Source organism: Felis catus, chromosome B2 (assembly GCF_018350175.1).
Source record: "Felis catus isolate Fca126 chromosome B2, F.catus_Fca126_mat1.0, whole genome shotgun sequence".
In the NCBI taxonomy this organism is placed as follows: Eukaryota; Metazoa; Chordata; class Mammalia; order Carnivora; family Felidae; genus Felis; species Felis catus.
Window position 1 is genome coordinate 98,980,089 of NC_058372.1, and position 23,992 is coordinate 99,004,080.

The 23,992-nt window shown below is 37.7% G+C and overlaps 2 protein-coding genes and 1 pseudogene across 2 annotated transcripts in view; 1 reads left to right on the forward strand and 2 right to left on the reverse strand.

Moving 5' to 3' along the window:
* Positions 1-23,992, forward strand: part of CDC40 (cell division cycle 40) — a 61,419-nt gene that overhangs the window by 25,700 nt on the left and 11,727 nt on the right. Inside the window, exons 5-13 of the mRNA XM_023254239.2 lie at positions 7,052-7,135; positions 8,632-8,771; positions 10,437-10,533; positions 12,368-12,507; positions 13,140-13,214; positions 15,666-15,711; positions 18,287-18,388; positions 19,600-19,715; positions 19,970-20,103. Coding sequence (XP_023110007.1) covers positions 7,052-7,135; positions 8,632-8,771; positions 10,437-10,533; positions 12,368-12,507; positions 13,140-13,214; positions 15,666-15,711; positions 18,287-18,388; positions 19,600-19,715; positions 19,970-20,103 — 934 coding nt within the window. The remainder of the gene's footprint in view (positions 1-7,051; positions 7,136-8,631; positions 8,772-10,436; positions 10,534-12,367; positions 12,508-13,139; positions 13,215-15,665; positions 15,712-18,286; positions 18,389-19,599; positions 19,716-19,969; positions 20,104-23,992) is intronic.
* The window catches only part of METTL24 (methyltransferase like 24), a 170,751-nt gene that overhangs the window by 23,437 nt on the left and 123,322 nt on the right, over positions 1-23,992 (reverse strand). The window lies entirely within an intron of this gene.
* On the reverse strand, positions 1,849-4,550 carry LOC123385627 (annotated as a pseudogene).

Genomic DNA, 23,992 nt, shown 5'->3' on the forward strand with positions numbered 1-23,992 from the left:
TTAACTTAAAAGTCTTATTTTCTCATCAAAAGGTCTCGTCTGATTTCAGATTGTAATTCCTATCTGTTTTCTCGCACCCTTCTACATGGAATGTAAGGCTAGGAGACCTTTCTGTTACCTTCCCTCATTTGCAAAGTACCAGGGAGCAGATCTTCTCACACCTTGTACTAGTGTTATTTCTGAGACATAAAGGAGATGGCACATGACTTCAGTTTTACGTGTCTCGAATATATCACTGTACAACCTGCTGGGCTAGAGAACAAACATTGATCCTACTTCTCTTCCCATTTTTAAATGGTTGTAGCAATGTTATAATCTAAGTGCATTCTTCCTGGAAGATTTCTATTGTACTCTACATTTTATTTATCACAAGACCCGCCTGTAGAGTCCGTATCAGTGAAGATAGGCTGTTACTCTAGCGTCTGTTTATGGTATTTCTCCTGATTTCATCTCTCAGTGGTTTGTGTGAATTCTTTTGTCCTATTTTCCTCCCTTTTCCTTCCAGGTTCTTGGCCTGTTCCCTGGCTAGTCTTAACTTGGGGCTTCTCAGTGATGTTTCAGACTTCTTTTGGTCCTCCTGTTACCCAGAATTTCCTCCACATCAGTCTATGGAAGTGGAAAATAGAATTTAAAATAAACACCTTTAGTTTTACCATAGTCATTATTTTTTAAACTTTTTTTTTAATGTTTATTTATTTTTGAGAGAGAGAGAGAAGAGTGCAAGCAGAGGAGGGGCAGAGAGAGAGAGGGAGACACAGAATCTGAAGTAGGCTTCAGGCTCCAAGGTGTCAGCACAGAGTCTGATGCGGGGCTCAACGTCACAAACTGTGAGATCATGACCTGAACTGAAGTCGGATGGGTAACTGACTGAGCCACCCCAGGTGCCCCTACCATAGTCATTATTAACTGAGCTTTCGTTTTAGTATCAGAAACTCTTCATTAACCTTTTTAAATGATTTTGTAAAATACTCTGCTGAAGATGTATAATTTATGTAAACATTCCTTGTGTCATTTAGATTTAAACTGGTTCTAATTTTCACTATTAAAAATGTGATGTAAAAAAAATGTAGTGATGTATATCTTACACTGCAGTAAAATGCTTTTTAAATTGTAATTTTAAATTATCTTTGTAAATATCTTTGTGCATAAAACTTTATGGGTTTTTTTCATTTTCTTAAGATGAATTCCCAGGGGTAGTTCTAAGAATATAAATGTTTTTGTTATATATATAAATATAACTATATAAATAACTATATAAATATATATATTATATATAATATATATAAATTATATATAATATATATTTATATATAATATATTATATATATATAAAATATATATATTATATATATAAATATAAATATATATATATAAAATATATATATAATATATATAAATATATATATATATAATATTATATTATATATAATATATATATATAATATAATATATAAAATATATATATAATATATAAAATATATATATAATATATATAAATATATATATTATATATATATATATATAAATATATATATATAAAATATATATATAATATATATATTATATATATATAAATATAAATATATATATAAATATATAAATATAAATATAAATATAAATGTTTTTTAAAAATTTTTTTTCAGTGACACTTTTTTTTTTAATTTTTTTTTAATGTTTTATTTATTTTTTATTTATTTTTGAGACAGAGAGAGACAGAGCATGAACGGGGGAGGGTCAGAGAGAGAGGGAGACACAGAATCTGAAGCGGGCTCCAGGCTCTGAGCTGTCAGCACAGAGCCCGACACAGGGCTCGAACCCACGGACCGTGAGATCATGACCTGAGCCAAAGTCGGATGCTTAACCGACTGAGCCACCCAGGCACCCCAGTCAGTGACACTTTCCCTTGCTTTACTATTTTTTATCTTTTTTCTGCTTTTGAAATAGGCTTTTAATTACAAGATATCAAACTACACTCAAAAATACCAGCCATTGGCACACTGTGGAGAAGCTCACAAGCAGGGACAGATAGCAGTGGCAGGAGGTGGGAAATGATTGGAGCAGTGGTTACAAATGTTCACAGGAAGCTAAACCTGTACAACAGGTTGTGCCCTAATGTTAGCACAAGTTAGACTAGTCACTACCGTGGTCGGTGGCCTTGGTTTGATTTGGGTTCAGATTCTATGTGGTAATACAGTTTCTTCCAGTTGAAAGTTCTTGGCTTGCACCAATCACAGCATGACCAGAGGGCACCAGACCAGTCTATTTGGTTTTCAGTATACTGTCATAGACCTGATAGATGTACCAAGAGACTTCAGCAGCTCTACGCTTCAGCGCCAGTGTATAATTTCGGTGTCCTGGCTGGATATGTAGCTCAGCCAAAATCCAAATGCCATTAGTGAGCTTTAGGGATCAGTACAGCATGTCCGGCCCACATTCCTCTTGGCAACCATATAAAAATTATTGTTTTGCAATTTGCTGGAAACAGTGTCAGCCTTTAAATGACATTCCTTAAAGTTCATTGAGCCGAAGTTCATTTTCATTGGGGATATCCTTCCATGTTGCAAGGGAGACCTGGCGCTCCATTTTGCCATCTTCTAGACAAAGCACATTGAGTAGGACGAGGCAGCTGAAGTAGAAGACATCAGTCTTGTTTTTCACAGCCACCTACAGATGATTCAGAGGTTCCATCTTCATGACCGGGCCCAAGGTGTGGAGAGGCAAGGAGACGTCAATACTCTGATTTGGCATCAGTGGAGTATGGGTAGCCAGAGGAGTGCTGGGGGTGACACCAAAGCTATTCTTGTTAAACTGGATTGCAAAGTCTGTCATGTGCTGCAGAGCTTTGTTGGTGAAGTTCATTTCCATATAGATGTGTCCTTGGCAGTGAATAAATGTTCCAGATGTCTCCCAAGCCTTTAGCTTTTATTTTACATCAGGCAGCCAGGCAGTCTTAGAAGCTACCTATCCACCAGGTGCCATGCCTATCCCCGTGGAGAGCTCAAATAGGTCATTCAGACCACTGTTGACCAAAACAGGAATAGGAGAAGAAGCAAAGGTTGTGGGCACTGATGATGGGATGGAGGATTGTCCCACCGGACTATGTAGTCCTCCTCCTAACAGGTTTACTCTCATGTGCCTGGAGGACACCTGTGGCACATTGACTGGGGAACCAAGGTCAAGGATTATCGGAATCTTGTGTTGCGAAACTCAAGACTTGCTGTGCCAGCTCGCTCCTGTGTTTCTGATGGTTTCTTGAGAAACAGCCTCACTATGGCATCAAGCAGAGTGAACTGCACCCGGGTGCTTTTCATCATGAAAACTCTCCAGGAAGCTCTCCTGTAACTCATCTGTTGTCAGTTCTCTGAGCTTATTCTCCCACAATCCAAATTGTAGCTGCTCAAGCAACTGGTTCATCCAGTGAGTCTAAAGATCTTGCACAGAGTGGTAATGATACTTTCATACTTGTTGGGTATTTGTGGAACATGTCCCTGATGACAACAGTTACCTTTTGGACTACATAATTTACTTTGGTCTGGATGCGATCAAGCAATGTGCTCACACGGCACTCAGCAGATGTCTCCACTTTGATGGCACACAGTACAGTGGCCCACACAGCTTTGCAAACAGAGTTAACATCCCCTTCTTTGGCATATTCCTTGAATTCTTCCAGAACCTGAGCAGTGTTGGCTTCAGCATATTGTAGTAGTCAGAGTCCTTGGGTAACAACTCTAGAAACTTCATTAGGACTCTTAACACTGAAAGCACCAATGCTGAGTTGGCACGAGATAGCTGGGGAGTTAACATGCTCACACAGCTGCTCTGAGCCTCCCGGTCATCTTTAGGGTTGTAATTAGGCAGTCCAGGATGAAAATCTGGCCCCATTCAGTGCACTTACTCGTGCTGTCAGCCGTTTATTCATGTTCTTTGGGTTCGGATCAAGTAGTTGCTGTTTGGGTGAAATTCACTGATTTCCGATAATGCTGCTGTAGCATTAGCCACCACCATTGGTGGTGAATCTGCTATTTGAATCTGCTGTGAGGTCCAGCAGAGAATCCGGAAATCCCTGATCTTCCACCATTTGGGCATTGATATCATGGTGTTCTGCCACACAGACTGCTGCTGTTTTCTAAACATGCGGATCTTCATCCTTCAAGCACTTGCGGAGGGACTCGCAGGGATCTTCTATAATTTTGTCCACCCAGGTGCACCCCATGATCCTGACTGTGAAAGTCCGAATTAGATGATTGGAATCTTCACAGCCCTTCACGAAGCTGTGGACAGCCATGATGGTCATGTCTGGCTGACTGCTGGCATAGTTCATCAAATAGAGATACACAAGCTTCTTTAATTCCACATTGTCCGTTTGCGTAGTTTACTACATCTGGAAAGAGAGAGCTAATGTCCTGGGCCATAGTCATGGAAGCAGTCGCTTTCTTTATAGCCTCCTTCCTCTTTTCTTTCTTTTCATTGTTGACTTTAGCCTTCAACTCAAAGACTTCTCCTCTTTTATTGGTTGTGAAATACTTGGAGTCAGTGATGGTGTTGGATCTTTAATGTGCACCGGAGGCAAGGGTGGGAGTGCGGTGGCCAGAGAGCACGGTCCGAGTGGTGTTGTAATGGTTTCCTGCACATCACCAAATATAAGTGTCTCTAAAGGTTTTGTTATATGTTGTCAAATTGCTATCCAAAAGAATCCTAACTCATACTGCCACCACCACATGTAAAAGTCCTATTTCTCTTTACCCAAGATCTGTATGATTGTTTTTCCTTTATTTATTTGATAGTAAAAATATATCTCTTTATTTTTATTTTTTCTTGTAGACCACTAGTGAGGTTGAAGGTTTTTCCATAAATTTGTGATGATTCTTTTGCACACTGTATCTTCTTATTTATACACTGGTATATTAGTATTAATAATCTTAAGGGTCTACTAATAAGGTTGGTATTGTTAGAGCTACTTCAGACAGACTACAGAGGAAGAAAGTAGGCATTAACTGTATTAAAAGCATAAAAAGGAAAATGAACTTTAGAAAGACAGATGAGAATATCTCAGAACTGAAATGCAGACATATTCAAACTTACTTGAGCCATAGGATGATAGAAATCTAATTAGACTAAAATTCTGTAGTGTTAGAGTTATATCTTGCTCTATCACTTGATTGGCTTCTAGTAGGGTATATAGCTAAATATTTAACTTCTCTTATTTGTGAAGGGAAAATATTATTGTCCCTTAATTACCTGGGTGGGAAGCAGTAGTGGTAATGGTGATAATCGCAGTAAAGATTTATTTTACCATAGATGACGTGGAAAAGGAAGAGAGCATGAATTCCTGTCCCAGAAACAAGACTATGGCCAAATGAGTTGGGGATTGGTGCTTACACAGATATCACAGGAAGGACCAGGGATCTCCCTTTCTTCTCTGCCTCCCCCTCCCTTCCTCCAAACCCATAATGCAATGTCATTGGTATAGACATAACTCTCCAACAAAATAGAATTACATTCTAGATAAATTTTTATGATTGAGATGGGGATTTTTAACATCAGATATGTTGGTATAAATTTTATATGAGCCTTATAAAGTCTCATTTTAAAAATCCCTTACAGAGCACTGTTCTGTATGTCAAAGAGATGAAAGATAAGATAACTCATGGGATTTGAACCTGTGATTTCAGAGATTCTACTCCAAAGCTGTTTTTCTGTCATCAAGCTTTCTCCTCTGGCTAAGAACATATTTTAATACTGGAAAAACTATGCAAATGAGCTAATAGCCAAGGTGGTTGTTTCTATTCTAGCATATCATGAGGATGAGTTGAACACCTATATCCTTAGTTTGTTTGAAAAGTATGTTTAATGACAAATCTCTTTCTGTTCCCCAAAAGAAGTTCTCTTTAATCTTCAGCTGGAAAATTAAGTGTCAACTTGATCCACTAGGATGTACCCCTTAAAAAATTGGCTAATACTTTTATATGTTTTATGATTATTCATGCAAGTCATAGGCCATAAACTGATTAATGATCTAGCTCTCTTTTATAAATTTGCTAGATTATTGCTAAAACTGATTTCACCATTTATCATGTTATAGCACCCCCACTTAAGGAAAAATTGATTTGAGTTCATATAGATAGATTTTCTTTCCTTAAGTTCCCAAAGACCACTGAAGACTACATTTATATATATAGCAGCTACATACTTCCATCACTTTTTTTTTTTTTTTTTTTTTTTTTTTTTTTTGAGAGAGAGGGAGAGCAAGCCAGGGAGGGGGACAGAAGGAGAGAGAGAGAGAGACACAGAGAGAGAGAGAATCTCAAGTAGGCTCCATGCTTAGCACAGAGCCTAATATGGGCCTCAATCCCACCACCCTGAGATCATGACCTGAGCCAAAATCAAGAGTCAGACACTCAACCAACTGGTCAGTCACCCAGGCGTCCCACTTTCATGACTTTTTGAAGCAGTGTATTCACATGCTAGTAGATATTCTTACTTACTTTTCTTACCAAGGAAACATACATAGTTATTTATGAAGTAGAAATGTATTATTTTAAAATTGAGAAACAAAACTCTTTCCTGAGAATAGCATTTTCAAAATAATAGCTAGATTTTATATAATTCTTCTTAGTCTCTTCTTTTTTCAATTACTTAATAGTTTATATAATTTAATAAGCTAAAGCCATGTCTTATCTATTACCGAAAACAAAAAGGAAATGGTTTCTAAGCTTCTGAACGTGTGATGTACATATATTTTTAAGATCTTAGAATTTAAGACTAAAGTCTGATATCTTGGCCAGAGAGACTGTTAATAATGTAATGACAAAATGCTAAATTCGTCCTATAAGAATACTTTTTACTCGACTGAAGTCATGCATGGTCCCCCCTGAGATTTGGGTTAATTGTTCTAAAAGGAACATAGCTCAGGAAAGAGGGATTTGGTCCTAAGTTAAAGACCATTTCAACATCTAGGAAGGAAAATGTGAAATGAGTGTATTCGTATAGTAATAAAATAAACTATACATGACAAAAATGTATCCATAATATGTACTTTCTTCCTTTTCAGGTTATGCATTAGACCCTTCATTAGATAATCACCAAGTGTCTACTAAATATATTGGTTCTGTAGAAGAAGCTGAAAAAAATCAAGGTAATTTATTCAAATTTATTTAAAATATTTAATATCAAATATATATGTATGTGTCTATATCTATGTATACATACACTTAGGATTACTGTCTTGCAGATTGACTTTCAGCAGTAAGAAAAAACTAGTGTTTTATTAGGTTGGTTTTATTTTAAGCTGAGACAATACAGTGCTATATTTTAGAGCAGTATTATTTAGAACTATTATAGTTTAGAGCTTGTTTTTGCCACTCAACTAGGTGTGCAACCTTGTAGGGAAGATGTTGGTACCTATTATTCTGGGTTGTGATGAGCACTAGGCACAGTGCCAACCATGTAGAAATCATTCAATAAATTATAATTAATGTGTAGCTAATCTTGGCAGTTTATTTCTCAACACTAACGTCAAGCTACATTTTTACAGAGCAGAACAAATTTTATTATACATTGTCTGTAAAGATTATCTTTAAAGGTTTGAAGGCTGAGTTTGAATATGTGTTTTAGAATATATGTTGGTGCAGATTTTCATTTTGTACTTACAAGACAAAGTGTCATATTCTAAATGCTAACTTCTCACAAAGCTCATCATTGGAATCTTACCCATGAAATATGCTCATTAGAAAAAGAATATGGTTGTATGAGGACTTCTAGTTAGTAGCTACAGACCCTATATCATATCATCCAGCTACATTATTGTTAAAATAGAATTTTAACAAGCTTTTGTTGTAACATGCAACCTGAAGGAAACTGATTTGAATTAATATAGGTAAGCTTTTTTAAGTTAGACCTCTACAAGCCGTATCTTTTATGTAGTTAGATTGTGACCGTGACCCATAAACCTTTTCCAATTTAGTGCCGGCACCCAGAGTGCCACCTCCTACTGATCAAATCAGAACCTCAACCAGAAACACCCTCTTTCCTCCTTTCTTTTTAATTCTAAGATTTATGATTTAGAGGTCCAGTTTAGATTGAGATCACTTGGAAGAATACCAGATTCTTGTGAAACCTTGTTTAATTAATATTGTTGAATTACAAGTGAATCAAAATTATTAATTTCCTAATGTAATTTAACCTAATTCAGTTTTTAAATGATAAATTTTAATTTATTCTTGCTTTCAAAAGTAGCTTTATCATTATTTAGCAATATTAAATTGCTGGATTTCTTTCAAAAAGTGGTAAAATCTACTGATCTAGGTCCATGATTCATTAAAAGGATTGTGTATCATTGTAGGATTACATAGCTGGGTCTTTTCTTTAAATAGATGAGGATTTGCAAAATATTGGGAACAGTAGGAAGCTTCTCTTCCCAGAAGGTTGAGTCTCTTTTTGTATACCATGAGTTGGTCTATCTGGCAGATTCATATAGATTTTATTTTGTGTTTTTAAATAAATCTTTGGTCACTTGAACAATCACTTTTCTTTAGCCATACAAAGTAAAAACATATATGCTCTATATATGTATTTATGTAAATGCTGTTTCTTTAAAAAATATCCATGTTTATAATCTCTTTTTTAATGTAGGTTTAACTGTGTTTGAAACTGGTCAGAAAAAAATAGAAAAAAGGAAAAAGTTTAAAGAAAATGATGCATCTAATATTGATGGTTTCTTGGGACCATGGGCAAAATATGTGGATGAAAAAGATGTAGCCAAACCCTCAGAAGTAAGTTTTGATGTTTTTCATTGCCAATTCAGGTAGATGCTGTGTGTCTGTGAAGGATATCTATGTTAATAAACTTGAGATTTCCTTAGAGAACCAAATGATGACTCATTAGAATTTCCCTGCCATGGCTGAGAAAATACACTAAGATTTTTAAATTTTTCTTGGGAATATTTTTTAAGTTTATTTATTTATTTTGAGGGAGAGAGAGGGAGCATGAGCAGACAAGTGGCAGAGAGGGAGAGAGAGAATCCCAAGCAGTCTCTGCACTATCAGCACAGAACCTGACTTACGGGGCTCGATTCCACAAACTCTGAGATCATGAAGTGAGCCGAGATGAAGACTCAGACGCTCAACCGACTGAGCCACCCAGGTGCCCTGGGAATATTTTTATTTATCCTTTTTCTGATTTATTTTCTTCCGTATTTTTTTAAATACCTTTTTGGTTTTTTATTTTATTTCATTTTTGTTGAGAGAGAGACAGAGCATGGGCGGGGAAGGGGCAGAGAGAGAGGGAGACACAGAATCCGAAGCAGGCTCCAGGCTGCAGGCTCCAGGCTCCGAGCTGTCAGCATAGAGCCCGACACGGGGCTTGAAATAATGAGCTGTGAGATCATGACCCGAGCCGAAGTCGGACACCTAACCAGCTGAGCCACCTGGGCACCCTGATTTTCTTCCATATTTTTAATTAAAATACAATATTGAACAATTTTTAAGAAAAGTTAAAATTTAATAAAAGTTGATAATGCTGTTAAACTATTGTGGTAGGTGTTCTTCTGATACTAGATATTCAGATAGTGAATATCTAGATATTAGATATCTAGATACTAGATATTCAGATAGTGAGTATCTAGAATACTAAATTAGCCTTTCTATGATTTTAGGATTGATGATGGGTTTTATTTATTAACATATTTAAAAATTTTAATAATTATCTATATTTTAAAATAATAATACCATGAAGTTTATAAAATAAAACTATAGACCCCTATCTGCCCCTTCCCCCCTCCTAATCCTACTGTCTCTATGGGCCAGTGACTCTTGTAGGTCTTAGGGATATAGCAGTGGACAAGATCAAGAAAATCCTGTCCTCATGATCCTGTCCTCATGAAGCTTATGTTCTAGCTGTATCTTTCATCAATGTATCTCAATTATATACATATGCTGCTTTTTATTTACATTAGACATCATCTGTTGACGTCTTTGTTATTATAGATAGGGACTTATTACTACCCCACCTTCCTTCCACTGCTCCTCCCATAAAAGCTGTCACAGATCTGTAGTCATTGCTTATATGCTTATGGCTTAGTAAAAGCTGTCATTACTGGAGAACAACATTATGTCCTAAAACGGAGTTTCCTTTACAGTAGTAGATTTTCTAATTGCTTTGTCTTTTCACTTACATAATTAGCATAACACATTAAATTTGCTTCTAGGTGTTCCAGAAGGATGGGTTTTGTATAAAATGATTTTAAAAGTATCAACTAGTACCTTTTATTTGTTAATGTCATTTTGTAATCCGTCAAAGAGTTGAGATTATCTGAGAGACATACTTATAGCTATTGCTTCACCAAAAAGTGGACCTCATCATAAAGTATTTATAATCAGCCTTGGGCAAGGTGGGGTTCTAAAACATCCATTTTAAAGTTCACTTCTTAATTTCCTTAGGAAGAACAAAAAGAATTAGATGAAATCACGGCCAAGAGGCAGAAGAAAGGCAAACAGGAAGAAGAGAAACCTGGGGAGGAGAAGACAATCTTACATGGTAATATATTTTTTATGCTTCTTCATTTTTATGATAAACTTTCAGATATCTACTCTGTTCTCTGTTCATATAGTATCAATTGCCCTTATTAATCAGCTGCTGTGCTTCACTGTATTAAGAATAATTGTATTTGACTGTTCGCATCTCAAAGAAATTATACCAGACTCTTCTGTATTCTAATAAAGGAGAGAAAATAGCATGATTAATGATTGCCACAGATGATTCTTCGAAGTGCTAGTGAATTTTTATTTTTTTTTTATTTTAAAAAAAAAATTTTTTTTTTTCAACGTTTATTTATTTTTGGGACAGAGAGAGACAGAGCATGAACGGGGGAGGGGCAGAGAGAGAGGGAGACACAGAATCTGAAGCAGGCTCCAGGCTCCGAGCCATCAGCCCAGAGCCCGACGCAGGGCTCGAACTCACGGACCGCGAGATCGTGACCTGGCTGAAGTCGGACGCTTAACCGACTGCGCCACCCAGGCGCCCCTAGTGAATTTTTAAAAATGACAGATAAAGAAGAGGTCTGAATTGTCCACAATCTATTGTTTCCTCAGAACAGACTCTTGGCTCCAGTCATCTTAACTTTTTGTTTTTAACCCAAGCCAGATACTCTCCAGATATCCTCCTAATTCATAATTGTTACTAAATTTTACTTTAAAAGAAAAACTTTTTTTTTCATGTGAATAGACTGGAGATTAAAATTCTTATACTAATTTTGATATGTGGAAGGAAATGCCTATTTCCTTTACATCAGGAAATATAGTCCAAAATGAATTATAAGTATTCTCAAATGTACCTGGTTCATTAATAATTAGTTACCTTTGGAAAATTATGTAGTGATTAGCAAACTGTAAGGAATAATTTAGTACTGATGTATTGGTTATTCTAATATTGATCACATATCAAATATTTAGGTTTGATGAGGCCATATTCGATTTCTCAAACTCCAGTTTTCTGGAGTTTTCTCTCCAAGGAGTCTGTTGAGTACTGTGATGCTTGCAGCCATAATAAATGTAACAGCCCACACCTATTGAGGACTATTCTGTGCCAGGCATGCCGCTAAATGTTTTATATATACTATGCCATTTAAGTGCCACCAGTGACTTCACTGTAAACTTTATGTTGAAAGTGGAGAAGAGAATGGAATAGGAACCTGGAAGGGCATAAAAGAGGAAAACAGGGAAAAAGGGTAGTTGATATTTTTAACTTCTTTTTTTATCCTGGTTTGCTTCTGAGTCTTTGCCAGTGACTCACAAGGCTCAAGTATTATCTTTTCTTCCCTCGCTGTAATTATGATGCAGTGAAGTCTTTTTTATATCATTAAAATGTGTAACTAAGTAAAAGTATAGATCTTATTTAAAGGTCTGATAGTCTCTGGGTATTTAGAAATTCCAAAGTATTACCTCTAATTGTAAACAATATCAGTGACTTCAAGAACTAAATTTTAGCTGACTCTTGGTCTTAACTTCATCAGAATGTTAGTACCTAAACCTTAATAGGGAACAATATCCCTATGAATAAAATGTTACCAGGGGCGCCTGGGTGGCTCAGTCGGCTGGGCGTCCGACTTCAGTTCAGGTCATGATTTCACAGTCTGTGAGTTCGAGCCCCACGTTGGGCTCTGTGCTGACAGCTCAGAGCCTGGAGCCTGCTTCCGATTCTGTGTCTCCCTCTCTCTCTGCTGCTCCCCTGCTCATGCTCTGTCTCTCTCTGTCTCAAAAATAAATAAAAAAACATTTAAAAAATTTAAAAAAAAAAGTTATCATTTAAGGATATAGATTTTATGACTGTAGCTTATATTTGTTCACTGCTTTCCTTTGTTTTCTTATTTCAGTTAAAGAAATGTATGACTACCAAGGCAGATCCTATCTTCACATACCTCAGGATGTTGGTGTTAATCTGCGGTCCACTGTGCCACCTGAGAAGTGTTATCTTCCCAAGAAACAAATTCATGTGTGGTCTGGACATACGAAGGTAAGCAAAGTGGTCATATGGATTGGCCATGACATCACATTCATAATTGGTGTCCTATCCCCTTAGGGGTAACCCAAGCCTTTCCCCACATATTCCTGCCCAATCTGCTTTTTTCTGGAACCACAGCAGTGAATAATGGGTTGGTAGTGGCACTAAGACCTCAGTAATGTTGCCTTAGCTCTTGGGATTATCATGCTTAAGAGAAGATTAGATGGTTTCTGGTTTATAAACCATGATAATATTTAAACTGATGCAGAGACAAGATACTTGAAACTTTTGATGTTGATATTCTTTGTCATCTGCACTATTCCAACTGATAATTTTCCAGCTCCTAGCAAAGAGCGAAGGAACTGAATAAAAGCAGGAAGAGGAGAGAGAGCATTAGCAACTTGATTGACTAAGAATTCCCTGGGGTGAGCAAGTCAGTATTAAAGGTCAAAAAACAAATTTTCAAAAGCTCAGTGTCAATAAGGGCTGCTCTTGGACTACTAACAAAGGTTATTCTGGGGCATGATTTTTGGAATTAAGAAAAACAGTAAATTAGGTTGCTTAAAAATATATCATACTTTCCTTGTTTCACTTTAGCGGACATTAGACTCCTTCTGATTGATAACTGTAATACCTTTTTATAGGGCGTCAGTGCTGTCAGATTGTTTCCTCTCTCTGGCCATTTATTGCTGTCTTGTTCCATGGACTGTAAAATTAAGGTGAGTTTTCAGTAACAGAGTAGGAGTGCTGCAATGCTAGTGCTTTGGTTAAGTCTATTTGGTTAATTATAAATAAATTTGGGTTTGTTAGGCAACTAGAGGCTAATTATTTTCTCTTAGGCCCCGTGAATGCAGCCATTTATGAATTGCTTCCAAACATGTTGATTCAAATATGGCTCTGTGGTCCAACTGTCTAGGCTCATTTGTAAGCTTAGATAACTGATTAGGATGTAATCAATCACTTTGGCTTTAGATATATAAATATTTAATCACTAATAATGTATTTTTATAGAGGCTTTGGATACGTAACAAATATGAGTTCATTTGTTCCTCAGAACCTTATGAGGTAGAGAGGACACATGATAGAAATCCCATTTCAAAAAGTAGGTAACATAATTCATCCTTTTTCTTATAAATGCAAGTAGACACCAAGTAGCAGAACTGCTCCCAGCCTCTTCTCTCAGGTTGTACAGTCTTGGGAAGCTCCACTTTAAGGTTAAGTTTCCGCTATAGAGTATGTGGGGAAAAAGCTCAGTTGCCAGAGCATATCAACTTGAACATGGGAGAAGCCTTTTTAAAACTGAAGTCGGAAAGAATAGTGCTCTTTTTTGTGTCTTCTGTGTCTGCATTATTATGATGGTCAAGACATATCAGCCCTCTAGTACTCTTGAGGCTTAGAAAGTTGAATCATTAAAATTGTACTCTGTGTAAACAACTCAATGATATGTGAAGGTAGCTTTTCTTGACGAGGGCAGTCATTTAGGCAATTGTCTCTACTCAGTAGCTTAAAATGACAGGCTAACAGTTTGGAGTAAAAAAACCTTGTTTCCTTTAACTTTCACTTCATACAAACTATATTAAGATTAAGGTCTTTCTGACCAATTGAAAAAACATAGAGTTCAATTTACTTCATTTCCTAAGCATTTTTTTTTTTAATTTTTTTTTTTCAACGTTTATTTATTTTTGGGACAGAGAGAGACAGAGCATGGACGGGGGAGGGGCAGAGAGAGAGGGAGACACAGAATCAGAAGCAGGCTCCAGGCTCTGAGCCATCAGCCCACAGCCTGACGCGGGGCTCGAACTCACGGACCGCGAGATCGTGACCTGGCTGAAGTCGGACGCTTAACCGACTGCACCACCCAGGCGCCCCTCCTAAGCATTTTTTAGGTACCTAATATGTCAACAGGCCAAGACTAAAAATATATTAAGACCCTCTCCATGGGGCGCCTGGGTGGCTTGGTCGGTGAAGCATCTGACTTCGGCTCAGGTCATGATCTCACGGTCCGTGAGTTTGGTCCATGAGTTCGAGCCCTGCGTCGGGCTCTGTGCTGACAGCTCAGAGCCTGGAGCCTGTTTCAGATTCTGTGTCTCCCTCTCTCTCTGACCCTCCCCCGTTCATGCTCTGTCTCTCTCTGTCTCAAAAATAAATAAATAAATGTTAAAAAAAATAAAAAAAAAAAAGTTTAAAAAAGACCCTCTCCCTGCCCTTAGGGTGATCATTTCTTTATGATGTAAATGATGCTTATAGAACCTGGCATAAGGCGCTCTGTTTTCAAAGAGGAAGCACACTTCAATTGGAGAGTAACTAAGTAAAGGGGATGGCGTAGGGGGGGGGGGGGGAGTGTAGGGAGTGGAGCAGGTCCAAAAAGAGTGAATAGGATGCATAGGCATGGCGTGTGCTGAACACTGTAAGTTTGTGGTTTCTGGAGTCTCGAATCTGAGAGATACAGAGTGGCAACAGTCATAGGCCAAGGACCAGGTAGGTCCTGGAAGTCCTTTGCCTGGTATGCTGCGGGAACTGAGACTTTATGCTGTTGGCACTGGGTGGCCAGGAAGTGCTATTTTAGAACACTAGTAACATTACCAACGGTTTGATTTGAGGTAGGCAAGAATAAAGGTAGTTTTGAAGCTATTGTATTAATTCACTTTAGATGTGATGAGAATTATTAGCCTATTATAGTCTAGATCATCATTTCCATATAGCTTCTATAATATTTTGTGGCTTCAGTAAGTTCCAAAAAAATGAAATACATTTGGTAAGGACCAAAATGTTATAAACATGGCAGTTTTTAATAGTATTTAATTCTTCCAGAAGTAGCTCATAATATTACATAAAAGTTTTCATCATAGAAAATATATCAAATACAGAAAAGAACAAGAAATGAAAGTCACTTTTATTAGCTCCATCTGTGTTCTCTTGATATTTTGGTGTATCTTTCAGTGTCAGATTTCAAATTTGTGTGTGTGTGTGTGTGTATGGTTCAAATGTTGCAACATAGACTAACAGCTCTAAGCAACATGTTACCTTAAATATAATGCCTTTGGTTAAATCCCCTGTACACACATATATGCACACACATAGCCAGCATACGACTGTTGTTATTGATTGAAACTTGTCATTTTACCCAAGTCTTCTATTAAATTTAATTTCTCTGTGTTTTTTTCCCCCAGCTATGGGAGGTTTATGGAGACAGGCGCTGTCTACGAACATTTATTGGTAATACTTCTTTTATCTCTGGCTATAAATCTGTTTGGAAAGACTTTTTTTTTTTAATGTTTATTTATTTTTAAGAGAGAGACAGCATGAGTAGGGGAGGGGCAGAGAGAGGGAGATAAGAGACACAGAATCTGAAGCAGGCTGTCAGCACAGAGCCCGACACGGGGCTTGAACCCAGGAACCACAAGATCATGACCTGAGCCAAAGTCGGACGCTTAACCGACTGAGCCACCCAGGAGCCCCTGTTTGGAAAGACTTTTTTAAACTAAGATAACATCATTGACAGTAATTTTATTGTACCGATAATGAAGGAAAGTCTTCAAAAACTTGAGCTGAGTCTTGAAGAGGGACTAAGTCCTCCCAAACAGACAAAAAAGGGAACTGAGAAGAAAAGCAAAAGTGGTTTGAGAAAGCATGCTGCTTTGGGGCAGCCAGGTATATTTCGGAATTGCCAGGGTATGGAATATGGTGAGAGATGACAAGCAGAGAAAGGAGTATAACAAGAGGCAAGGCATGGAGGACCTTACATGCCCTTAGTAGGGAGTGCAGAATCAGGTGCCTGGGTGGCTCAGTTAAGCGTCCGACTTCGGCTCAGGTCATGATCTCACGATTTTTGAGTTCGAGCCCCGCATTGGGCTCTGTGCTGACAGCTCAGAGCCTGGAGCCTGTTTTGGATTCTGTGTCTCCCTCTCTCTTTCTGCCCCTCCCCCACATGTACGCCCACACTCACACTCTCGTGCTCTCTCTCTCTCGCTCTGTCTCTCAAAAATAAATAAACTAAATTTTTTAAAAATTAAAAAAAATAAGGAGTGTAGAATCTGTCCAGAGGACCTTGGAAAGCCATCCATTAAACGGCTTTTGCAGGAAATTAGCTTAATTAGATTTGAAGTTTATAGAGATCACAGTGACAGTATGGAAGATGTTTTGGTGGGGTAGGCTCACTGGCAGGGAAATGAATTACAGGGTTATTTCATTGGTCTAGATTAGAAATGCTAAGAGTCTGGACTAAAACGGCGCATAGAGAGGAAAAACAATCAAGAGTTAAAAATCAGCAGGACTTAGCGGATGTAAGTGATAAGAGTGCAGCAGGAATCTAGGGTGACTCCCAGCTGGCTGGGTGAATGGTGGTGCCATTCGCCAAGAGAGGGAACAGAAGAGGATGATGAGGTATATCACTTGTTAAGTTTGAGCTGCCTTTGGGATATGGAGATGAAAATTCCCAGTAAGCAATTAGATGGCCAGATGTTGAGCTTTGAAGAGAAGTTAGGAATCGACAGCTACAGCATACAAAAGGGTAAGATTGAGTGAACTCCTTGAAGGAGAAAACAAGGCCAAAAAGCGAACAGCTTCGTGGCAAACCTTTCTGGCAGAGAATAGTTTACAGTCTTGGGCAGATTTCATATGAAGGCTGGTTATGTTTCCAGATTTAACTGTACATCATCGAAACACTATTTGTGTAAATCGTAGTGGCTCTGTTTTTAGATTCAAGTGGGAGTCCGTTCTGCAGGCTTTGTTATGATTTTAGGGCCTCACCCCACAAATAAATACTGCCCAAGGTGCCTATAGGAGGACTTGTGTGAAGGCTCTCAGCAGCGTATGGGGGAACAAAATGTCTCCTGTACATTTAGTGGATTTGGTCCCCATCTGTCTCCCCACCGCTCCCTGGCAGTTTTTCAGTGGAAAACTGAAAATTACCTGCTTTCGGAAGATGGGACTCTTGCTGTAGAAAAGAATGCCTAATTACTGTAGCACATTGCCTGACTAGTTCACTGGTGGTGCTGGTTCAGGGCTGCTGTGTGTGGTTGACAATTTGTGCAGTGCACATTTTGCACAATTGTACTTGTCAGTCTTGGTCATGATGGGGTGGTAAAGAATAGGAAAGTTTCTGCTTTCATTTAGCCACATTTGTCTCTGTAACTTTCAGAAGAGGTGACTGGCCTGGCAGGATTGATTTCCAAGCAAAGCACTTTAAAATTAACATATTGTCAAAATGCTATCTTAAAATAGAAATTGATATTTGTTTCAAAAAGGTTTATTAGTCTCGGAGATTCTGAATTCACTTCTGTGAAACTTGGTAATGTGATCACAGAAATCCACAGCTACTGAAGAAGGGCTGTGATTCCATGAACTTGAGGGTTAGGTCACTTTGTTTCACTTAGTGAGTAATCTGGAGAGCAAACCTCCGACAGGTCACTAGTCCCTTCTTTTTCGTTGGCAATAATTGGCCTGTTATGTTTCCTTAAATTCTTGACTGCTTAGTCATCAGTTATGTGTATTACATATTAAAAGATTGCTATGACCAACTTCAAAAAAAAAAAAAAGTTACCCCTTGTCTCTTGGTTTTTACCTAAATGTTATGCCTCAGAAACAGCTAGGGAGCTTTTTGAAGGGGAAATAAAAAAACCTCCTACGTTCCCAAGCCCACACCTAACTGAACTCTGAGTCAGTAAGTCAGGGAATAGGATTCCAGAGATTTTGACTCACAGTGTGGCTTGAAAATGCTATTTCTCTTAACAGTGCTTGTGTTTTAAGAGATATTTCACCTCACCTCCGTTTTTATTGTCTCCACCTTTAGGTCACAGTAAAGCTGTTAGGGACATCTGCTTTAATACTGCAGGAACACAGTTCCTCAGTGCAGCTTATGACAGGTATCTTAAGCTCTGGGACACTGAGACAGGTAAGAGCTCACTGATACTAATCCATATTTATCTTATAAATTAGCATTGATAAATGAAATAGTGTGAGTGGTCTTCTGTGGCAGGTGATGCCATCTGTAACTGCTGATTCTCATACCACCATCAGCTAATATCATAAAATGTAGAGTTGAAACTCAGCTACGTAAGTAGCTTTTTTACTATGAAACTTTGTTTCCATCAAATACAACTTATAAAGCAAATGTGCTGATAGACAAGCAAATCTGAAATCTTCCATAGACTATTTAATTGATCTTTTTGTTCTCTTCCATCAGGTAGCACACGGCATTGCACATAATGGAAGCACAATAAATGTCTGATGAACAACATTAAATTTAATTGCCCACATTGATTAAAATAAGTCAGTTTACAGGCCCATAGGCGAGTTGGTTTTATATATTCACAAACATTAATTGCATCAGTACGTTGTGGCCAGTATGGTTTTGTATAACCATCTTTTGTCTTACTGAGTTTTAAGGGGAAAGGTAATAGCTCATATTTATTGAACACTGTTTACCAGGCATTGTGCTGTGCACTTACGCCCAGTATTGCATTCAATTCTTAAAATATCCCTATAATTATTCTTATCATTCCTATAGATGAAGAAACTGAAGCTTAAAGAGGTAACTTTTCCAGAGTCACACAGCTAGTAAATGGCCGAACTGGTTTCAGCCAAGGTCTAATGCCAAAGCCCATACTCTTAACCCACAGTGGCTCTCAACTCCGGCTACACATCATAATCATTTTATCTATTCTGCAATTGATGATTCACTTTTGAAAAATTTATTTTTAATCATTAAGAATCTGTGAAAAGGGGGGCGCCTGGGTGGCGCAGTCGGTCAAGCGTCCGACTTCAGCCAGGTCACGATCTCGCGGTCCGTGAGTTCGAGCCCCGCGTCAGGCTCTGGGCGGATGGCTCAGAGCCTGGAGCCTGTTTCCGATTCTGTGTCTCCCTCTCTCTCTGCCCCTCCCCCGTTCATGCTCTGTCTCTCTCTGTCCCAAAAATAAAATAAAAACGCTGAAAAAAAAATTAAAAAAAAAAAAAAAAAAAAAAAAGAATCTGTGAAAAGGAACAATGTAGTTTATAGTAAAGAACAAGCAGGCTGCCCTTCCCCAAAATTTATTAAGCAGATGATCTCTAGATTTTCATCCCAGGGTTTATTTTACCTACCTTAACTTGAGTCTTTGGTTTTAGGACAGTGTATATCAAGGTTTACAAACCGAAAAGTGCCCTATTGTGTCAAATTTAATCCTGATGAAGATAAGCAAAATCTCTTTGTAGCTGGAATGTCTGATAAGAAGATTGTGCAGGTAAGTCTTTTCACAGTATTTTAGTAAGATTTCTACAGCTTATGTTGTATTAGGGGATGGAATAAAGAATATTAACTTGTTTAACGCTTGCTGCTCTTAGGGACTGCTAATGGGCTATTTTTAGTAGAAAACGGTCGTAAAAAACATTATGTTAGAGATTTTTTTCTTCTTCACTTTCCATGGGTCTGATATCTCTTTATTTTCATTAACCTGCTCCACTTCTGTGTTTACCTCTTGTCTTGTTTGATGTACAGTGGGACATTCGAAGTGGAGAAATTGTGCAGGAGTATGACCGGCATTTGGGAGCCGTCAACACCATTGTTTTTGTTGATGAGAACAGGAGATTTGTGAGCACATCTGACGATAAGAGCCTCCGAGTTTGGGAATGGTGAGTTTCTGTTGGTCGAAAATCTGATTCATATATAAATAGCAAGCAGTTTAAAAATCTGTAGCCAAAGAAAGACCAGCCTTCGTACATACTATGCAACCATTTGAAGATTTTCACAACTGTGATCTCTGGCTTGCCAACCAAACTGTTGTAAATATTTAAGTATCCAGAATATGGAAATAAAAATTTAGACCTGCTACCTTTGATAGTCTTGGGACAGTCTAACCAAAGGCTATATGTTTGGAGTCATTTTTCTTGTATTGCCGACAAGTTTATATTGTTTTGACTTAGATTCGTTAGGTGCTTTGCAAAATGACCGATGACACATAGGGCCCACAAATGTATAGACTGTATTGTTCACGGCTGGGATTGAGCATTAGATCCTGGCCTCAGAGCCAACCCAAAGAAAATATTTTAAAACATCTTGATTTTTTAAATGTCTGTATTATGATTATTCGGTACTGAAAATTGCCCCATGTCATCACCCATCGTGTCCTGCTATTCATAGCCCATACTGGGAGAAAACAGATGTTTTATTTGGAGAATATATTGGTTAATTTTGCTTTCCCAGAGAAGGGGAAAAAAAACAAAACAAAAAACAAAAACACTTTTCTAAAGTCAAGAAATACTAACGCTAGTTTCACTCAGTATCATAGGTCATGTTTTATAATTTCCTTACAAAGAAATGCATAATAATCTTTTTGTTAAAATGAATGTTTGGATGGAGCCCAGGTTGTTTTTATAGTCAGTTAGGAAGCACAGCTTAACCGTGGTTATGGCCTTACAGGGACTAGAAAATGTGACTTCTCACCACAGAAGTTGTTCTGCTTTAAGAAGTGGGAAGCCCTGAACTACAGCCAGTAGTTTCCTCCTGAAACTGAAAACGGAGTCCCTTTGGGGAGCTGAGCAGGTCCCTAGCCACTGTCAGGGAAATTTGAGTAATTGAAGGTTTCATGTAATTTAACTGCAATTTCTCCCACACTCACCACCAGTACACCCCTTCAAATCACCCCCATTTCATGGGGAGCTGACTTTATACTTTATGTATAGTTTTTATGTCATCCTTAAAGTACATGCTTTGAGACCCTCTTATAACTAAGATCTTTCTGTGGAAGTGATGTTACACGCACAGAATCTGACAGTTCGATTATACTTAAACTTTCAGATGTTTCTATCTTCAGACAGTATTTCAGCTTTGTTTTAAAACGTGGATGGTATAAAAGAAATGGGTAAATATTTAAATGATGCACCAGTTACAGGGCTCTAAGAACACTTGTGTGTGTTTTCTAAATGACAGCATTGGTCAGCACATATTTTGATTACATTAAGGGGTGAGCTCAGCATGTTTCTTGTTTTTCCTTCTCAGAGCTGAAGAAATGCTCCTAAGAGTCCTACTACTGTTTCATTATAAATGATGACATCCTTAGACTTTCTTCAGTTTAATCCCCATTTGCTAGTGGAGCCTTCCTCACAATCCTCACACGAGGATAAGTGCCTCCCATCTGTGACCCCACATAATGCTTTGCTTCCCGCCGCTTTTCAGTGCTTGCGTATTTGTTCCTCTTCCCTGACAAGTTCCCGACCGAGAGAGACCTGTGTCAGCCGTGCTCACGGTGTGTCCCCAGTGCCAGCACAGTGCCTGGCATGCCGTATGCACTGAGTGTCTAAGGGAGTCGTTACTGTCATAGTGATTAATGACGCTGCATCTATTGAGCCCTTTCTGTGTGCCAAGCATCCCAAGCATTTTGTGTGAGCTCTTTCATTTCATGTGCAAAGTAGTTTTCTGGAATAGATATATTTGCTATCCCTGTTTTTATAGATGAGGAAACTAGTATAGGTTAAGTAATTTACCCCAGGTTCCATGACACATGAAAGGCCAGAATTCAAACCTGTATTAAACTTATTCCAAAGCTTAAGGGTTTTTTTCTCCAGCTCTATTAAGATAGAATTGACAAATAAAATTGTAATATATTTAAAGTTTATAACATAACGATTTGATATATGTATACCTTGTGAAAGGATTCCTACCAAGTTAGCCCATCTACCACTTCACAGTATTTTAATATTTACCTTTTTTGTTTTGTAAGAACACTTAGGTTCTATCTACTCTCTTAACAAATTTCAATTATACAATACAGTAACTATAATCACCATGTTCTACATTAGATCTTCAGACCCTATTCGTCTTACAACTAAAAGTCTGTACCCTTTTACCAGCCTCATGCAGTTCCCTATCCTGATCCAACCCTCTGGCAGCCACCGATCTACTCGATTTCTGTAAGAGTTTGACTCTTGTTTCTTTTTTTTTTTTTTCTTTTTTAAGATTACACATATAAATGATAATATGTAGTATTTGTCTTTGTCTGGCCTATTTCACTTAGCGTAATGCTGTCCAGGTTCATCCATGTTGTTGCAAGGGGCATCGTTCCCCTTTTTAAAGGCTGAATAATACTCCATTATATATGTAAATACCACATTTTTTTTTATCCATTCTTTCACACCTCGGTTGCTTTCCTAACTTGGCTATTGTGAATAATGCTGCATTGAATATGAAAGTACAAATACCTCTTCAGGGTAGTGATTTCATTTCCTTTGGATATATACCCAGAAGTAGTATTGATGAATCATATTGTAATGCTATTTTAAATTTCTTGAGGAATCTCCTTGCTATTTTCCATAATAGCTATACGCACCCGTTTACATTTCTACCAACAGTGCACAAGGGTTCCCTTTTCTCCACATCCTCACCAGCATTTGTTGTCTGTCTTTTTGATAATAGCCATCCCAACATGTAAGGTAATATCTCATTATGGTTTTGATTTGCATTTCCCTGATGATGAGTGATGTTGAGCACTTTCCTGTACCTGTTGGCCATTTGTATGTCTTCTCTGCGAAAATGTCTGTTCAGGTCCTTTGCCCAAGTTTTAACTGGGTTACTTGGATTTTTGATAATAATTGTGTGAGTTCCTTATATATTTTGGATATTGCCCCTTATCAGATATGTGGTTTGCAAATATTTTTTGCATTCCTTAGGTTGCCTTTGCATTTTGTTGATGGTTTCCCTTTGCCGTACAGAAGCTTTTTACTTTGAGGTAGTCCCACTTGTTTATTTTTGTTTTTGTTGCCTTGCTTAAGGTTAGTCTAATCCAGAAAATATTTGCAAAGACCAGTATCCAGGAGCTTCTCTCCTGTGTTTTCTTCCAGGAGTTTCAGGTTTTATGTTCAAATCGTCAATACATTTTGACTTGAATTTGTGTGTGGTGTAAGATAGGGGGTCCTGTTTCATTTTTTGCATGTGAATATCAAGTTTTCCCAACACCATTTATTGAAGAGACTGTACCTTCTCCATTGTATATTCTGTGCTCCTTTGTCAAAAATAAGTTGATTATATATGCATGGATTTATTTCTGGGCTTTCTGTTCTGCTCTATTTGATCTGTGTTTTTATACAATACCATATTGGGTTTTTTTTGTTTTTTTTTTATACTAATGGATTATTACTTCTTTTTATTGCTTTTAGTTTCATTGTTCTACTTGTTGTTCCTCTAATTTTTGAGTTGCACATTTAGATTGTTGATTTTCAGTCTTTTTTTCTTTAGTTTTTTTTTTTTAATTTACTTAAGTAATCTTTTTTTTTTATGAAATTTATTGTCAAATTGGTTTCCATACAACACCCAGTGCTCATTCCAACAGGTGCCCTCCTCGATGCCCATCACCCACTTTCCCCTCCCTCCCACCTGCCATCAACCCTCAGTTTATTCTCAGTTTTTAAGGGTCTCTTATGGTTTTCATCCCTCCCTCTCTGACTTTTTTTCCCCCTTCCCCTCCCCATGGTCTTCTGTTAAGTTTCTCAGGATCCACATAAGAGTGAAAACATAATGGTATCTGCC